The sequence below is a fragment of the Tachyglossus aculeatus genome, chromosome 11, assembly GCF_015852505.1.
Source record: "Tachyglossus aculeatus isolate mTacAcu1 chromosome 11, mTacAcu1.pri, whole genome shotgun sequence".
Classification (NCBI taxonomy): Eukaryota; Metazoa; Chordata; class Mammalia; order Monotremata; family Tachyglossidae; genus Tachyglossus; species Tachyglossus aculeatus.
In genome coordinates this window covers 58135850-58153204 of record NC_052076.1, presented here as the reverse complement: position 1 = coordinate 58153204, position 17355 = coordinate 58135850, and the positions used below count along the sequence as shown (strand labels likewise).

At 42.2% G+C, this 17355-nt stretch overlaps 1 protein-coding gene across 3 annotated transcripts in view; it reads right to left on the bottom strand.

Moving 5' to 3' along the window:
- Positions 1-17355, bottom strand: part of GARRE1 (granule associated Rac and RHOG effector 1) — an 85561-nt gene that overhangs the window by 35578 nt on the left and 32628 nt on the right. For all 3 annotated transcript variants that reach the window (XM_038753386.1, XM_038753385.1, XM_038753387.1), the window contains one exon: positions 9394-10749. In XM_038753386.1, the coding sequence (XP_038609314.1) occupies positions 9394-9891 (498 nt within the window). In that variant the 5' untranslated portion in view covers positions 9892-10749. The remainder of the gene's footprint in view (positions 1-9393; positions 10750-17355) is intronic.

The following is a 17355-nucleotide window of genomic DNA, read 5'->3' as shown; positions in this document are numbered from 1 at the left end:
TTCAAAAGGTCCGCGGCTTCACCTTATGAACATGTGTTGGATGAACCACTGAGTCAATGGGGGAAAAGGAGAAGAGGTTCTTGAGCCAACCTCACGGCCAAGTGTCAGTCGCATCAGTTTTGAACTGAAGGACTGTTCTAACAACCATTAACAGATCCCAGGGTTGCCGATCACACAACTCTTGGGTTATATGAGGGTTTATAATGCTGGACGTAGAATTACGGTTTAAAGTGTTTTTCTACGCGCATATCAACCACAAAAGTTAGCATCCATTTTTACAAAACACACCTTTTTAGAAAACACTAAATTAGAATTTTTGTGCATAAGGTAGTAAAGAAATTTGGAGTACAGATACAAATACTGAGCCCGGGCTCAGTGGAAAAAGCACGGGCTTTGGAGTCAGAGGTCATGGGTTCAAATCCCGACTCCACCACTTGTCAACTGTGTGACTTTGGGCAAGTCACAACTTCTCTGGGCCTCAGTTCCCTCCTCTGTAAAATGGGGATGAAGACTGTGAGCCCCACGTGGGACAACCTGATCACCTTGTAAATTCCCCAGTGCTTAGAACAGTGCTCTGCACATAGTAAGCGCTTAATAAATGCCATTATTATTATTATTATTATTATTGTGAGAGCAATAAAACTGCACCTTGTTAGGGATGATAAAGGTTTTCAATACAGATTTCCTTTCACAATTTTGCTAATACTGGGGATTTCTTTTCAAGGTATCTGTCCTTTATTCCGCAATGACTCTTTTTACTTTTCTATTTAGGGGATAAGAAGTAATTCTCTTTCTACTAAGAAAGTCTGACATACTTTTATACTGATAGGTTTAACACTGCTCAGGGAAGCTTTTTCCAAGTGTAAAATGAAGACACTTGAAGATTGGCACCTGCCAATCCTCTTTCTTTCTTCCTCTTCCTCTTTCTTTGTAGCTCACCTACACCAGACTTCCCCTTTCCTGGCTGGCTCTTTCTTTGTAGCTCACCTACACCAGACTTCCACTTTCCTGGCTGGCTGGCTGCCATCTAATGAAGGCATCATGACGCTATTTATAGGCCTGGAGAACTAGTTCAGAGGTCTGGTGGAAGTCAACCCAACCCATGCAACCTGTTTCATGCCCTTCATATCCCTCAGGGTTAAGTTCATTCGATTTTTTAGGAGGTCAAAGTAGGCCAGGGGTTTGGAATCAAAATAAGCTGTTGAGGAAAACAACGAAAGAGAGAAGGACAAAGAGACAAAGAAAAAGGAAGTTCCAGAAGGGGAGATAAAGTCAGGGAGAAGGCAAATAGAGGTGGTGGGATGGAGAGAAAAAGGTGGTAACAGAGGGAGGACAGAAAAAAGTAGGGGAACAAAGAGAGGATGGGTAAAAGGTAAAGACATGAGGTACTCAGAAAACTGGGGACCGAGGTGGGGTGGAGGGGAAGACGGGGGAACACACTTACAATCTGTGCCCACCTCCCACTAACTAGCAAAGCCTAGCTGGAATTGAGTGCTATCACCCCAGGGGCCTCCTCTCAATGCCTACATGGCTCCCACTACTACAGCCAAGCGATGGCAGGGACCTGTAGGCTGTGGCAATAATAATAATATTACTATTATTATTATTATTATGGTACTTGTTAAGTGCCTACTATGTGCCAGACACTGTACTAAGCGCTGGGGTGGATACAAAGCAAATTGGGATGGACACAGTCCTTGCCCCACACGGGGCTCACAGTCTCAGTGAGATAACTGAGGCACAGAGAAGTGAAGTGACTTGCCCAAAGTCACACAGCAGTCAAGTGGAAGCCAGATTAGAACCCATGACCTTCTGATTCCCAGGCCCATGCTGCTTCTCAAATTACAGCATTTGTTAAGTTCTTTGTGTCAAACACTGTTGTAGGCGCTGGGGTAGATACGCTGTAATCAGGTTGTCCCATGTGGGACTCAAAGATGAGGTAACAGGCACAGAGAAGTTTAGCAGCTTGCCCAAGATCTCACAGCAGACAAGTTGCAGAGTCAGCATTAGAATCCACATCCTCTGATTCCCAAGCCCATGCTCTTTCCACTAATTGACGCTGCTTCCGTAAATGGCCATAAATAGAGAGTCCCTTCCCTGAACTGGTTATGAGCCCAGTGTCACATAGCAGACAAGTGGCTATAGTTTTCATTCATTTGATCATTCAATCGTATTTATTAGGCACTTACAGTGTGCGGAGCAACGTACTGAGCGCTTGGGAGAGTACAATACAACAACAGACACATTCCCTGCCCAACAGAGTAGCTATTTGCATTCTCCAAAGTGTTGCAAACAATAGGCACTCAATGAATGAACTCCCCCCTTTCATCATTCTTCTGTTCTTATCCCTGTGCTCCACCCCCTCCCCCTAGGAGTGGTGGCTATCACTGATCACAAATTAAAAGCCACAAAAAATCATTTTTCACCTCCTACTCAAAAATGAGGGCGAGCAGTTACTTCAGTAAATATACATAAATCCTTTTAGATAGATGTGAGCCCCCAAAGGGTTCCCATTAATTCAATCGTATTTATTGAGTGCTTACTGTGTGCAGAGCACTGTACTAAGCGCTTCCCAGATGGGACTACTAAGGCCCTGACTTAAAATGACTTGGCCACCTTCCTACAATTGAGGCTGTAATCAGGTTATTTGGGGGCATAAGCCAGGTGACCAGGTTTCTTGATTTTTAAATGGGATAGTCCTGAAATTTCAGAGTCTGCCCCAGCCTCCACTTTAAGTGTTCTGGAACCTTTTTTTTTTTTCTAAATGAAAGGTTTAAAAAAAAATACCAATTGGATGAAAGGTATCTGCTTCTCAGCCAATTCTAAGGATGAAAACACATCTCCTACTTCTCCCAAATGGTCTTGTGGGCATTTTGTGAGAGAAAGTTGCAAGTGAAACTTTCGGCTGGTCTACGTATTTATCTGAACCTCACCACCTGGCTTAATTAACACATTTATTCTCCAGAGAAAGTCTCTGGTGAAGCAGTGATTAGGCCCACAGCATTTATATCTTCCCAGTGTTACATTTATATTTAATTGGGGAATGACTGTGGAAATATGCCCCTCTCTAGCAGCAAGAGAAACATCCAAAGACAGCCACACAGCTGTCCCTATATCCACTTTTCTCCACTATCCCCTGGCCTGATTGCAAATCAAAAGGACATTTTCCTCAATTATAAAGACCTTAGGGATAACACAAAATTAGAGACATGTTGTCCATTTGGTTTTTGAAATAATCTTGGCCTATATACACAAGATACATCCTCTGTTCCATGATTCCAGGAGGCCTAGGTCTCGACTCAATTAAGGCCTCTCTCCATGGATAACATTTGCAGGGAATTGTCCAATATATGAAGAAAGAACAGAGCTGAGGGCAAACGAAAAAATGCTTGGGGAAGCCAAAGGGATAAGAAGTGAAGGCAAGCTCAGCCAGTGAATGATGGCATTAGAGATGAATACTATCTGCTGGAATGCCTGTCTTCTACTGAGTTGCATGAAATTGAATCGAAGTGAAATCCGCCCTGTCATGTAGAAGTTTTCAGACTCGGACAGAGACATTTTTCTTCAAATTCTTAACAATGTTAACTTCCTATGAACAAACAATCGTTGAGACTGCTTCTTAGGCAACCCAAGCAGCCAGGAAGATGAGATAACTAAATGATCCCTGCCGCCAGCGGAAGGAAAACATGCTTCGGCAAATAATGGAATCCCTACCGAAATACCTACCCCTAATGAAATACCTATGCAGGATAATGAACAAAGGAGAGGAAATAGAAAATAAACAAATGAGTCTTAGCTTAACTCATGCTTGGTATTCAACAAAGCCATCAGTCTTGAATTCCTAAAATACCTTAAAACAAGAAATCATTAGAAGCTGCCAAGGCAATAAAATATTTGCTGAACACATAATATACCGCTGGAAGACACCTGCTATAAGATGTTTATAGCAGCAACAGCAACGAATACTTATTTGGAATGAAAATGAACAAACTCATTTGAGCTTTACTGACTAAGTCAAAGATCACCAAGCAAAGAATATCACAGCCTGGCAAGCAATTTCACCTAGACTTGAGCCTCTTTGTCTTTGGGTCTTCTGGGCCTCAGGGGGCTGCAGGGAAAATGGGGACACCAAACTATAAATATGCATAGGTCAAATCCTAAGTGGTCCAGAACTCACTAATGGACAGTATTGTGGCACATGTAAAGTTTGCCATGTTTCCCGAGCAGCAGCATGGCTTAGTGGCAAGAGCACGGGGTTGGGATTCAGAGGACATGGGTTCTAATTCCGACTCCACTACTCATCTGCTGTGTGACCTTGGACAAGTCACTTCACTTTGCTATGCCTCAGTTACCTCATCTGTAAAATGGGGATTAAGACTGGGAGCCCCTTGCGGGACAACCTGATTACCTTCTAATCTGCCAGTGCTTAGAACAGTGCTTGGTACATAGTAAGCACTTAAATTCCATAATAATTATAACTATTATTAGTATTATTATTAATAGCAGGTTAGATAAGCACAGACAGAGGCTAGCAGTGGGCCAGGCCCTAGATTTCGGGCCTATGCAGTCCTCTAAATTACAAGTGCTCATCTGCTCATGGAAAACCTAAAACACATTGAGCCAAGTCAAGTAGAAACCAAAAGAGGAAAGGTCAAGGTAAAGGAAATAGAATTGTCAGAGAGGAAAATTCACTACAAGCATAGAGCCGAAAGAGGGTTCAAAGACTTAAGATCCCAAATATGCCAAAATATAGTCATTTCTAAGAATATTATCCATCGGGCACTGAAACAAGGAGAGTCAAAAAGACTAACTTTAATAAATGGAGAGGAAACGTGGTCTTGTGGAATGAGCACAGGGTTAGAAGTCAGGAGACTCAGGTTCTGTCCTGGCTCTGCCACTGACCTGTTCTGTGACCGCAGGCAAATCAGTTAACTCCTCTGGACCTTAATTTCCTCTTCTGTAAAATGGGACTACGATAGATTGCATGTGCAACAGGGAACCTGTCTGACCTGATAACCATGTACCTATCCCGGCACTTACCACATGTTATTTAATACCAAAATGATTACAACTGTGTCTAAATTATAACATTCGGTTGTGTGACAGAGTTTTAAATGATCCAGCTAAATACACTTGGTTGGAGAGGCAATACAGTCACCAATCCCTTAATCACCACCACATCTTTCCATCCAACTAAGATTGTACGTATCTGCCTGCCATGCAATGTTGTTAATGTAATTAGGCATTTCTATTTTTCCATGCCTATAAACTCATTATGGACAAGGAATGTGCCTACTAATTCTGTTGCATCACACTCTCCCAAAAGCTTAGTACAGTGCTCTGCACATGGTAAGTGCTCAATAGATACATTGATTGTTGTCTCTTGAGACTGCAAGCACCCTGAGGGCAGGGATGGAGTACTTACTATGTGCAGAGCACTATACTGAGCACTTTGGAGAGTACACGGTATACAGAAAAATGCACTGCCAAAGAAATGATCAATATATGACGTTTTACACAAAATGACTACGGAGGCTATTTTAAAATAATAGACAAATGCTAGTGACACATGCAACTCTGCGAGGAGGCGAATTTTAGGCCGGGAGTTCAGTGGATTGAACTGCACATTGTCTAGCAATGCCTTAAACTGGTTCTAGCGGTCAATGTGAATTACTCTCATCACACGGTGACATAACTAATGTGGTTATGAGGGGCCTTGTTAACCCTCCACCCTCCATTCTGGCCTTCCCTCCTCTCTAAAAGAATCAGCTGCCATTCCCCACTGCCTGTTCCCAGGTCAGAAGTACAAAACCCATACCCCTCCCATTATTTCGTCCCCCTACTCAGCTCCTGGGCCCTGTCTCCTGCAGCACAAAACTTTGTGTTGTGTAGGCTTCGGACCTACCCAACTTCTTTTAGAAGAGGAAAACAGCAAAGCCATTAGCCCAGTAGTGTTCAAGGGAACTGGTATCTGGCCCAAAATGAGGGATAAACTTGAGAACTGCCTAGCCCCCCACCCGTCTCAGCTCACCCACAGCCCCACAGCACTCACGTACATATCCTGATATTCTGCCTCTGTCCGTCTTTATTTTAGAGTCTGTCTCTGCTGCTAGACTGTAATCTCAACAATGACTGTGCCTACCACCTCTATTGTACTGTCTCCCAAGTGCTTAATGCAGCGCTCTTGCATAGTAAGCACTCACTAAAAACCCGGGATTGATTGATTCCCCACCCCATTCTGCATCTTTGTCTCCTCCCAGGCTCTGAGAGATGGCAGCCTCCAAGCTATGACTTGGCTCCAGTGGCATCTTAAAAACCTCAGCTGGCACAGGTCTTGCACTCTGTCCAGCACCATGACTTCTGGCTTTCAGCTCAGACTGCAGTAATTCCCATATGGAATGGTTTGCACCATGATATCTGTGGTCAGTTTACCACCTCCTCAGCACTCTGAGTCTGCTGCAGGGTATGCCTGGGTGGGGAATCATCAGAAGCACAACTGCAGCGGCCAGAGAGTTGGGGAGGTGGTAAACGGAGGCAAGTGTGGGATTGCTGTAAACTCTTAAGGACAGGGACTGTGTCTGCTAATTCTGTTGTATCCTACCCTCTCGAAAGCTCAGTACAGTGATCTGCGCATAGTAAGCGCTCAATAAGGGCAGATGGGAGGGGCTGCACCAGATCGCACTAGTCTCCCTGCAGCTGTTTCCCTTCACCAAAGAGTGGGCCGTCTGTGGCCCCTGTTTAAACAGAGAGAGGGTGGGATAATTGAGGAAAGGAGAGGGCACCTATGGAGACTGAGGCTCTCAAATAGGTACCCTCATCTAGGGCAAAGGATGGCTAAACTGAGCCATTTCTAGCATCATTTCTTCAGTGCAAATAAAGAAATAGTACTGCCTCCATGCTGCATCTGTGTTAAACATGAACTATATAATTGGAGTACATCTATAGACTACTCCCTATATAGTCTTCCTTCAGAATTTTTTGTGTTAAACATGAACTATATAATTGGAGTACATCTATAGACTACTCCCTATATAGTCTTCCTTCAGAATTTTTTGTGTTAAACATGAACTATATAATTGGAGTACATCTATAGACTACTCCCTATATAGTCTTCCTTCAGAATTTTTTATATTAAGGCTGAGAAGGTAATTTTCATCCAGTGAACTTTCATTCATTCATTCATTCAATCGTATTTATTGAGCGCTTACTGTGTGCAGAGCACTGAACTAAACGCTTGGGAAGTACAAATGGGCAACATATAGAAACAGTCCCTACCCAACAACGGGCTCACAGTCTGGAAGGGGGAGACAGACAGAATAAAAACAAACAAGTAGACAGGTGTTAATATCAACAGAATAAATAGAATTATAGCTATATACACATCATTAATAAAATAGAGTAATAAATATTTACAAATAGTCACAAGTGCTGTGGTGAGGGGAAGGGAAGGAGGAGCAGAGGATAAGGGGGGCTCAGTCTGGAAAGGCTTCTTGGAGGAGGTGAGCTTTCAGTGAACCACACTGCTTTACAGTGGTTAAAGCTCACTTTCCTTTTCATCATTGTTATTTTGTTCCTAGAGTCATGTCATATTCTGTGACATACACACCTACTCTCTCTCTCTCTCTCAGAAAAGCTGAGGAAAATAACAAGTAATCATAACACTCTCTTTTTCAGAAAACACCATCCTAATAAGTGACATTTTCTTGACATCGCTTCAACTGCAACTGCTAAGTCTGTCGACAGAAAAACCCTTAAATCTACTGAGAGTGCATTCTTGAAAATTCTGGGGGTTTGTGCTTAAATATTATGATAGAGCTTGTCTTTTTCAAAATTCTTCTAACTATGCCTTTGGGAAGGAGTGTAAGCACAGTTGAGGAAATGTAATGCCCAATTTTTAAATTTTTGGAGAATTACTACGAACCCTGATGACAAACATGAAATTTCTTTTTATGGCATTTGTTAAGAGCTTACTCATTTTCCAGACATTGTTCTAAACGCAGCGGTAGATACAAGGTAATCTGGTTGGACACAGTCCATGTCCCACATGGGGCTCAGAGTCATAATCCCCATTTTTTTACAGATGAGGTAACTGAGGCCCAGAGAAGTTAAGTGACTTGCTCAAGGTCACACCCAGCAGACAAGTGGCAGAGCCGGGACTAGAATTCATTTATTAAAGGTTTATTGTGCATGTGATATTTCTGTGTATTTACACACGTGCTTGTGTACACACACACACACACACACCACACACACACACACCTCTCAATCTAGTCAGCTTTCCACAACAAAAGCCAAAAAAAGAATCTCATTTGGGATTAGAGGCACCTAGGGAAATGAGAGGCTAGAGAAGGGGAGATGGAGAGGCGCCGTGACTCCCTGCCACCCAAATTTCCGGTTATTTCTCTGGAAGTTTCCCCAATACAATTATTTCTTCCTTGAGATTTTCCCCATGTGACAGTAGTGGTTGTGCAAGTAAACTCCTCAAAGATAAATGCAAAATTTCAATACCTGGGGAGGACAGTGAGCAAATCGCTGTTCCCAGGAAGTGACTGATAGGGATCTTCTCCTTTTCTGGAACAGACACTCACTAGTAGAAATGTATTACCTCATCCTAATAAGATACAGTGCTTTTGGCCAAGAACTGATTTTTCTGATTTTTGAGCTGTTAGCTCGCATTTCAGCAAATACTGGGGAGTGAGGGATAGGCATACAATACCCACAGCTAGTTCTACTTTTAAATAATTCATGTAATAAAGCTAAAACATCTTAATTCTTCCCCAAACAGACTCTCAGCAATATCTCAGGGCATCCAACTGATATTAACATCATTAATTCAGGGCCAGGTACATACTTGCTTTTAAACCAGTTAAATACTAGCTGTATGAGAAAGTAATTACGACATCTCCTAGAAGACTGTTTTCATAAATTATAAATGAAAGAGAAAAGAAGTAAGGCTATAGCTGAGTCTTGGAAAAGTGATATTTTTTCTCCTGCCATTTTTTTGTGCCTGCAAAACATGATCTCTGGTCCTACGAGATTCAGAATTCACGCTAAAACGATCCCCCCGTGTTTTTTGAGAAATTCACCATATTAGGTGAATAGGAGGCAAGAACCAGGAAAAATAATTTTTAACCATCCTACTCTCTTTTTCCCTGTTCAAAACAGGATGACGCGAGTTTAACACTTGGCTTATTTAATCTGTTCATGATGAAACACTGCACAAAAGATTACTTAAGAACCAACTGAGGAAGCGGCAGGATATAGATATAGAGAGCGGCAGGAGAAAACAAATGACTTCCCTTTACGCTTACCCCTTCCAACTACGAAATGAAAGAGATCCCACCTGAAAGTAAGACAGTAGAGCGGTACGCGTTTCTATCGAAAATATCCTACCTCAATGTCCTGGAGGCTGAATTCCTTTTGATCTTTAAAGTTGGCTGCTCCGGCACTCAACTCCATCAGCATTTTGGCTATTTCGGGTTTTATTGCCGCCGTGAGCCGGCTCGCCGCTTCCATGACGTGTTCCTGCACGTCTTTCAGTTGCATAGCTGCCTTAGAATAGTGAGAGTTCCTAAATACGCTACTGAAAAGATCGGTGAGGAAAGTGCTTGCGCGGCAGAACACATTGAGCGCATCCAGATATTTTGAGATACCCTGCTGGATGTCTGCAATGGGAGTCGTATGGGGCACGGGGTGGTTGCAGCTGCCTGCAGCAGCTGAGGCAATCAGCGGGGCCGAGGCCACGGCAGTCGACGCCAGGGGTGCGCTCAGAGTCCTGCCTAACTCGGGCATCTGATACTGCTGGTGTTGCTGCACTTTCTGCTTGGACCCGCCAAGCAAAAAGCGCCGCTTGTAGTCCATTTTACTTTCCTGCGCGCTGCAGCAATACATAGGTAAGAACTTGTCCCCAAACGCCTGGAACTAATCGGCCGGCCAAGTCTTTCTTCGGAACTGAAGTTATGTGGAGCAGTAGTGGAGGACTGTGAACCCAGGCTTCACAAAAGGCATTTCAAAAAACCAGACAAAACAGACCAACAAAAAACAGGCTTCCGTCGCGTCTGTATCGAGAGCGAGAGGGGTGGAAGGTTTGCTGATTTGGTGTTTCCCGGGCAGCCCTGCTGCACTTACAAATTGTAATCCAAAACAAAAAAACCTAAAAAACACAAGTGCGGTGGCTCCAAAATACGCTGAATGACCTGTTTAGTAGCCTACCCGCCCTCTATTACTAGAGAGCAGGGAAAGCTATTACTCAAAATTACTCTGCAGCATATTTTGACAGCTGATACATCATTTTCAACTGACAGACAAAATAACTCTATCGTCTTTGAAAAATAATACCTTATTACAGAACCTCAATTAGTGGATCAGAAAAAGTAAAACAAAACCAAAAAGCTACACTGATCAACAGCGATTATAAAACGCAGTGCAGTCTTCACTTTAAACCAAGTCTTTATGACAGCGGATCAAATTTCTTCACTTTTGACAGAGCCTGTCTGTCAGATCCATTTACCTGTAGTGTTTCATCTTAATACTGAAAAATAAATTTGCCACTTGGGTTTTCTGAAGGCTCTGCAAGTATTAGAAGCTGGAGTGTTTGTTACTGCGAGCCTCCGCCTCCTTTTCTTCTGTTGGTTGAGGTAGTTATTTCCGTTGTAACGTTAATAAATGGTGCTTCCAGAGTGAGTTTACCCTCAATTGTAGTCTGAAGCAAGAATGCACAATGTATTTATAAGGCCTCTAGGTCATTTCCTGCCAAGAGAAAAAAAAAAAAAGAGTTAAGAAGGTTATGGAACAATGAGTAATTTTGTTAAATATTTTAACTCTTGCTGTGTTTGGTTTGTATTTCTCTTGGGGTTAGCTGTCAACAACGAATTGGATCAAAAGTGGTTTATCTCAAGTTACTGCATCGGCATTTTCAATGCCAGTTAACACTGAACGCACTAGTTAAGAACTATAATGAAATCTGCTACCAGAAACAAGTAAATACAAAGCTCAAACTAACTGCCGTATAGTGTGGGCGAAGCGTTTTAAGAAATCAGTTTAAAACTAGAAAAGGCAATGGACCACTTGGAAAATCTGGAGGCGTGATGACAGTGTCCACAAATTCCTCCCAGTTATGAGGGGAAGAGAGAGCAGGGGAATGGTGGCTGGGGGAAGAGGGGAATAGAAGCAGCAGAGAAGTCGCGTGACTTAGTGGAAAGAGCATGGGCTTGGGAGCCAGAGGATGCGGGTTCTAATCCCGGCTCTGCCACTTGTCTGCTGGGTGACTTTGGGCAAGCCACTTAACTTCTCTGGGCCTCAGTTACCTCATCTGTCAAATGGGGATTACGACTGCGAGCCCCACGTGGGACACCCTGATTACCTTGGATCTACCCCAGCGCTTAGACCAGTGTTCGGCACGTTGTAAGCGCTTACTGAACACCATAATTATTTACTTAATTAATAAATTAGAAGGAAGGAAACGTCTTCAACGTTGGTTATTGGTAGAAGACCCAGAGCAAGGAACCTCTACAGACAGAAGTGGTAGCACTTCCCCCAGTTCTACTTCAAAATCTGACAGTGGCTAAAACTTGAGACAAAAATCGTAACATAAAACTAACGCATTTTTACCCATATTCTCACTCTAATCACATTAACTTTGCGTAGTTGTCAGCATGCATTTTACTTTAGGGGTGCTGATCAATGAATGTAAACAAATGTGAAATATGTAATTTATTTGATTTATGAAAAGGACTTCTGGGCCTGAGATTAGCTCTAGAATATTAACTGAATAAAGAGCAGACCAATAAATAAGAATGGCCTGGAATCAACACGCTTGCTCTAACCAACAGACAGGCAGTTAAGGTTGCCAGTCATGTTGCCAATCTGTACTACCCAAGCGCTTAGTACAGTGCTCTGCACATAGTAAGCGCTCAATAAATATGATTGATGATGATTAGTTACTAATTTACTGATCAATGCAACAATCTGTAGTCCTTATTTTGGGGAATCCTGGTTATCTTCCGAGTCTATAAGTCTCAACTACACTTTTTCAAGCTATGTAAAACTGATCCTTACAAGCACTTTGCTCCCAACTTTTACTTTTTCAAATGCATAGCATTAAGAAACTGTTAAAGATTTTTTAAAATAAAAATTAGTCATATTAATGATTCACTCCACCCACAATACTTATCTTCCTCCCCTCCCCACATAATCATAAATTGTAACACAATAAAGAATGAAGCCTTACAAGATTCTAAATGTCACATACTTAGCTGGAGACAGGTAAAAATGCCTTTGGGAATTTTCTACGACACTTTCCATATTGCATAATCGGACCAAAAGGACCTTTGAGTTAACATACACATGAAGATTTCTATTATATGAGCAAAAAAAACAATGTTCTAGGAAGTGTTTCTCAACTTTTAAACTATTCCATTTACATTACTCTCCCTTAAAATAATTTCTTACTTGTGATTTTGACCAGACCCACGATCAGCCAACCTGGGATATCTTGAAGAATTTATTAACTTTCCTCAATTTATAATATTCTGTTCTCCCCAGCCACAATCAACAGAAAACTATAGGAGTAGAGATTTACTGTATACAGTTAGAGTGCAAAGAACAACAATATCAAATTCTTGAAATACTGTTACAACTCATATTTTCTTTGGATTTTCACTACTTATATAATCATAAGTGAAAGAGGTTGCTTCAAAAGCGAGTGGTATCTAATCCTATCATTGGTGGAGCTCCATCTTGGTCTCTGTTTCTGGATCATTTCCAGTCTATCGGCTGAAGACAATAAGACCGGATTTCCCTGTCCGAGCCTGGGGCCCCACCCTTCCAACCAGGGCTTCCACTTGACTCTGGCCTTCAGACCCCACTTTCCCCTCTCCTGGAAAGAAAAGATCAGCAGGATAAGTTTTCTAAAAAGATAAAAGCAATTCGGTCCCCATGTCCTCACTCCTCAAAAACCTCCAACGGTTGCCCCATCCATCTCCGCATCAAGCAGAAACTCCTAACCGTAGTCTTTAAGGCACTCAATTGGTTTGCCCCCGCTTATCTTTCCTCACTGATTTTCTACTACAAACCAGCCTGCGCATTTTGCTCCTCTAACACCAACCTCCCCGCTGTACCTCGATCTCGTCTATCTCACCACCTCGCACACGTCCTCGCTATGGCCTGGAATGCCCTCCCCGTTCATGTCTGACAGTCCACCGCTTTCTCCACCTTCAAAACCCCCCTAAAATCATATTTCCCCCAAGAGGCCTTCCCTGACTAAGATTTCATTTCCCTCTCCTGCCCTGAACTCTCTCCTCCTTCACATCCAGCAGACTCTCCCCATTTTCAAAGCCTTTCTAAAATCACTTCTCATCCATGAACCCTTCCCCGGCTAATCTCTCATCCTTCCACCGTATTTCCCTCCCAGTGTCACCTAAGCGCTTGAGTCCTTAACCCCTTTATACATAGGTACTCACTCCATCTCCTCGCCACAGCACTTGGGAAGCTATCCTTATACGCAATTGCTTTCCCTACCTGTAATGTAGCCTGCCTCCCCTGCTAGATTGTAGCTCCCTGAGGGCAGGAATAGTGTCTACTAACTCTATTATATGCTCCCAATTAGTGCTCTGTGCATAGTAAGCATTAAGTAATATTGATTCATTGGTTTCTCTCCTAAAACCCTTCAACACAGCCAAGAATATAATCAATCAATCAATCGTATTTATTGAGCACTTACTGTGTGCAGAGCACTGTACTAAGTGCTTGGGAAGTACAAGTTGGCAACATATATATAAACAGAGAAGCAGCATGGCCTAGTGGATAGAGCACGGGCCTGGGAGTAAGAAGGTCATGAGTTCTAATCCTGGCTCTGCCACTTCTCTGCTGTGTAAACTTGAAGTGAAGTCACTTCACTTCTCTGTGCCTCAGTCATTTCATCTTAAAATGGGGATTGAGACTGGGAGCCCTTTGTGGGACAGGGACTGTGTCCAACCCAACTATGTCGTATCTACCCCAGTGTTTTGAACAGTGCCTGGCACATATAAGCGCTTAGTACAGTGCTCTGCATACAGTAAGTGCTCAAAAATATGACTGAATGAATTAAGCGCTTAGCAAATACCATCGTCATCATCGACGAAAAAGTGGCTGATAACATTTCAACTGTTTCAAAACTAAGAGCGAGCAATGAAGGTCGACAAAATGTGTTTAGTTTTTTAGATACTATACTGGTTTCCCACAAGCTTTATATTATTTACAATTTTAATAACATTCTTCAGAACTGACCCGATTCACTTTGCTGAACATGTGTCCGCTAACACTCTGCCACACAGCTTGATGTTCTGTCAGAATCAGTTTATAAATTATTCCCAAACTAGGGACAGACTGCAGATAGAAGAACTTTGGTCACTACATCCCAAAGCCAGATAATTCCAGTTAATGAAATTAACCCATGGGTTTCAACTTTGAAAAAAATAGTGAATATACTATATGCTCGAGAACGAAATTTTAATTGACACCAATACAACATTAAAGATCGCTTCTGTTCCAAGATAATGTACATATATGTAGACAATTCTTCTCTTATCAATAGTCTCATTCCCAAGTTTAAAGTGAAATGCAGTTCTTGGGCAGGCTCTCAAAAGACTAATTTACACCTGGATATTTTTGCTTTTTCCTGACTCTCTTAATTTAGACTAACCAGGAAACACAAATTCACTGCAAGATGCTCAAACAATTCTGCTGATCAGCTTAAGACAACGAGCTCACACTCAGAAAGAACTGATTCAGCATTTTTCCTCCACTAGTTCTCGGCTTTCTGCGTGTGCGGTCTCCCCTCTTTGACCCTGCCATTTTGAAAGAACGCCTGAATAGGGATCGAGAATCTTGCAACTTTATCTGAATCACATGGACAATTTAGGAATTATACAAATCTACTGAAAAGTATTAATGAATGGTTGGTCTGTTCATAATCTATGGAGAGCAATGCTTCCTGCTTACCACTGTTAGAGAGAAAAAGATAAGTACCCAAATGGCTTTCTAGCAGCGTTTTTTATTAGTGATCAAGTATTTAGACTGCAAGCCCCATGTGGGACAGGGACCGTGTCCACCCAATTATCTTGTATCTACCCCAGTGCTTAGAAAAAATAACAACAACAATTATGGTATTTGTTAAGCACTTACTATATGCCAGGCGCTGTACTCAAAGCTGTGGTGGATACAGGCAAAGCTGTGGTGGATACAGGCAACATAGTAAGTGTTTAATAAATACCATTACTACGACTTTGCAGAATGCTTTCAACTAAATGAAATTAATGGTTATACTTCATATCAAGCCCAAATCTCTCGGTGCCTTAGAAATTAAGTTAGTCACTTCGGAAGGAACTTTGATCCAGTAGAGGCCCACTGACTTCATTCCAATGATTGCACAGAGTGATCTGGAAGATTTAATGCTTCTGCCAAAATCCTTGAATTCCAGGAAGTAAAATTAGGCATTGGAGAATTTAGCTCGGCATTCCTCATTGACAAGTTCAGTGACTGAAGGAAATCAACGTGCTAGACCTAAAACTGATACCCAGTTGGTTTGTTAGAGAGGAAAATTTAGTAATGTTTACAGCTATTTCCAACATTTTAGATATACATATATGTACATATGAGATTTATAAGAGAAGCAGCATGGCTCAGTGGAAAGAGCCCAGGCTTGGGAGTCAGAGGTCATGGGTTCTAATCCCGGCTCCGCCACATATCTGCTGTGTCACCTTGGGCAAGTCACTTAACTTCTCCGAGCCTCAGTTACCTCATCTGTCAAATGGGGATTAAGACTGTGAGCCCCACGTGGGACAACCTGATCACCCTGTATCCCTCCAGCGCTTAGAACAGTGCTCTTTGCACATAGTAAGCGCTTAACAAATGCCATCATTATTATTTATTATTATTACATATGTGTATACTATATACACCCACATAAAAATGCATATACCTGCACACACAACTTCATATTCATAAATAACTTGGGTTAACCTAAAGGCTAAGGAATTAAGCTAGGGACAGGAAAGGTTAAGAGATTATACAATAAAAGTCCAAGTTTCCCCACTCCTCAAGAACCTCCAGTGATTGCCCATTCACCTCCGCATCAAACAGAAACTCCATACCATCGGCTTTAAAGAACTAATCACCTTGCCCGCCCCTTATGCTCTTCTACTACAACCCTCAGCCCACACACTTCACCCCTCTAAGGCCAACCGAGTCACTGTACCTCGATCTATCTCGCCGTCGATCTCTCGCCCACACCCTGCCTCTGGTCTGGAGTGCCCTCCCTCTTCATTTCCGATGGACAATTACTCTCCCCATCTTCAAAGCCTTACTGAAAGCACATCTCCTCCATGTAGGCCTCCTTTCCTCTTCTCCCACTCCCTTCTGCATCACCCTGATTTACTCCCTTTATTCGTCCCTCTCTAAGCCCCACAGCACTTATACATATCTGTAATTTATTCATTTCTATTAACGTCTGTCTCCCCCGCGAATGTGCCAACCCTGTCAGTGTGCTTAGTACAGTGCTCTGCACAAAGTGCTCAATAAATAATGATTGCTTCCTAAAAATAAACTGAACCCCAGCAATCTGATTAATTTTCTACTCAGAGCTAAAATCATTTGCAGAAAGGGAGATACAGGAAAAATTAAAAAGCTTAAAAATTAAAACTTAAAGAGCTTACAGTCTTCTGGGGGAGGAAGATATTAAAGTGAATTACAGCTAGGGAAAATACATATATTACATACATAAATACGAAAAGCCGTTCCATTTATGGAGTTCCCCCTTCGTACACAGCACTCTAATATGCTCTTTGGGAACAGAAGTCTGAAACAGCCCCGTAGGTATTGTGATTTATGGCCCATCTGGGAGGTAGTGTGGCCTGGTGCAATGAAGAACATGGTACTGGAAATCAGGAACCCAGGATTCTAATCCTGCCTCTACCACTTGTCTGCTGCATGACCTTGGGCAGAAAAGTCACAACTTCTCTGGGCCTGTTTCCTTATCTATATAATGTGGATAAAATACCTTGTTCTCCCCCTCCCTCTTTAATTGTGAGACCCACTGGGATGAGGACTGTGTCTAATCTGATTCATTTGTATCTACCTCGGTGCAAAGCAGTTTTCGGCCCTTTTTAAAAGCTTAAAAATACCACAACTATAATTATCATTATCTGAGAGCTCTACAATTCCTAAAAAAATCTGAAACCAAGAGAAGAAATCTAAGCCACTTTTCTCAGTTTCATCACTATTCTCCTTCAAAATATCCAGATGTGAGTAAATGTGATGAATTTCAAGCCCCTGCATTTGGATTTATGAAAGTGCTTTGTGGAACTTCTACTCCAACAT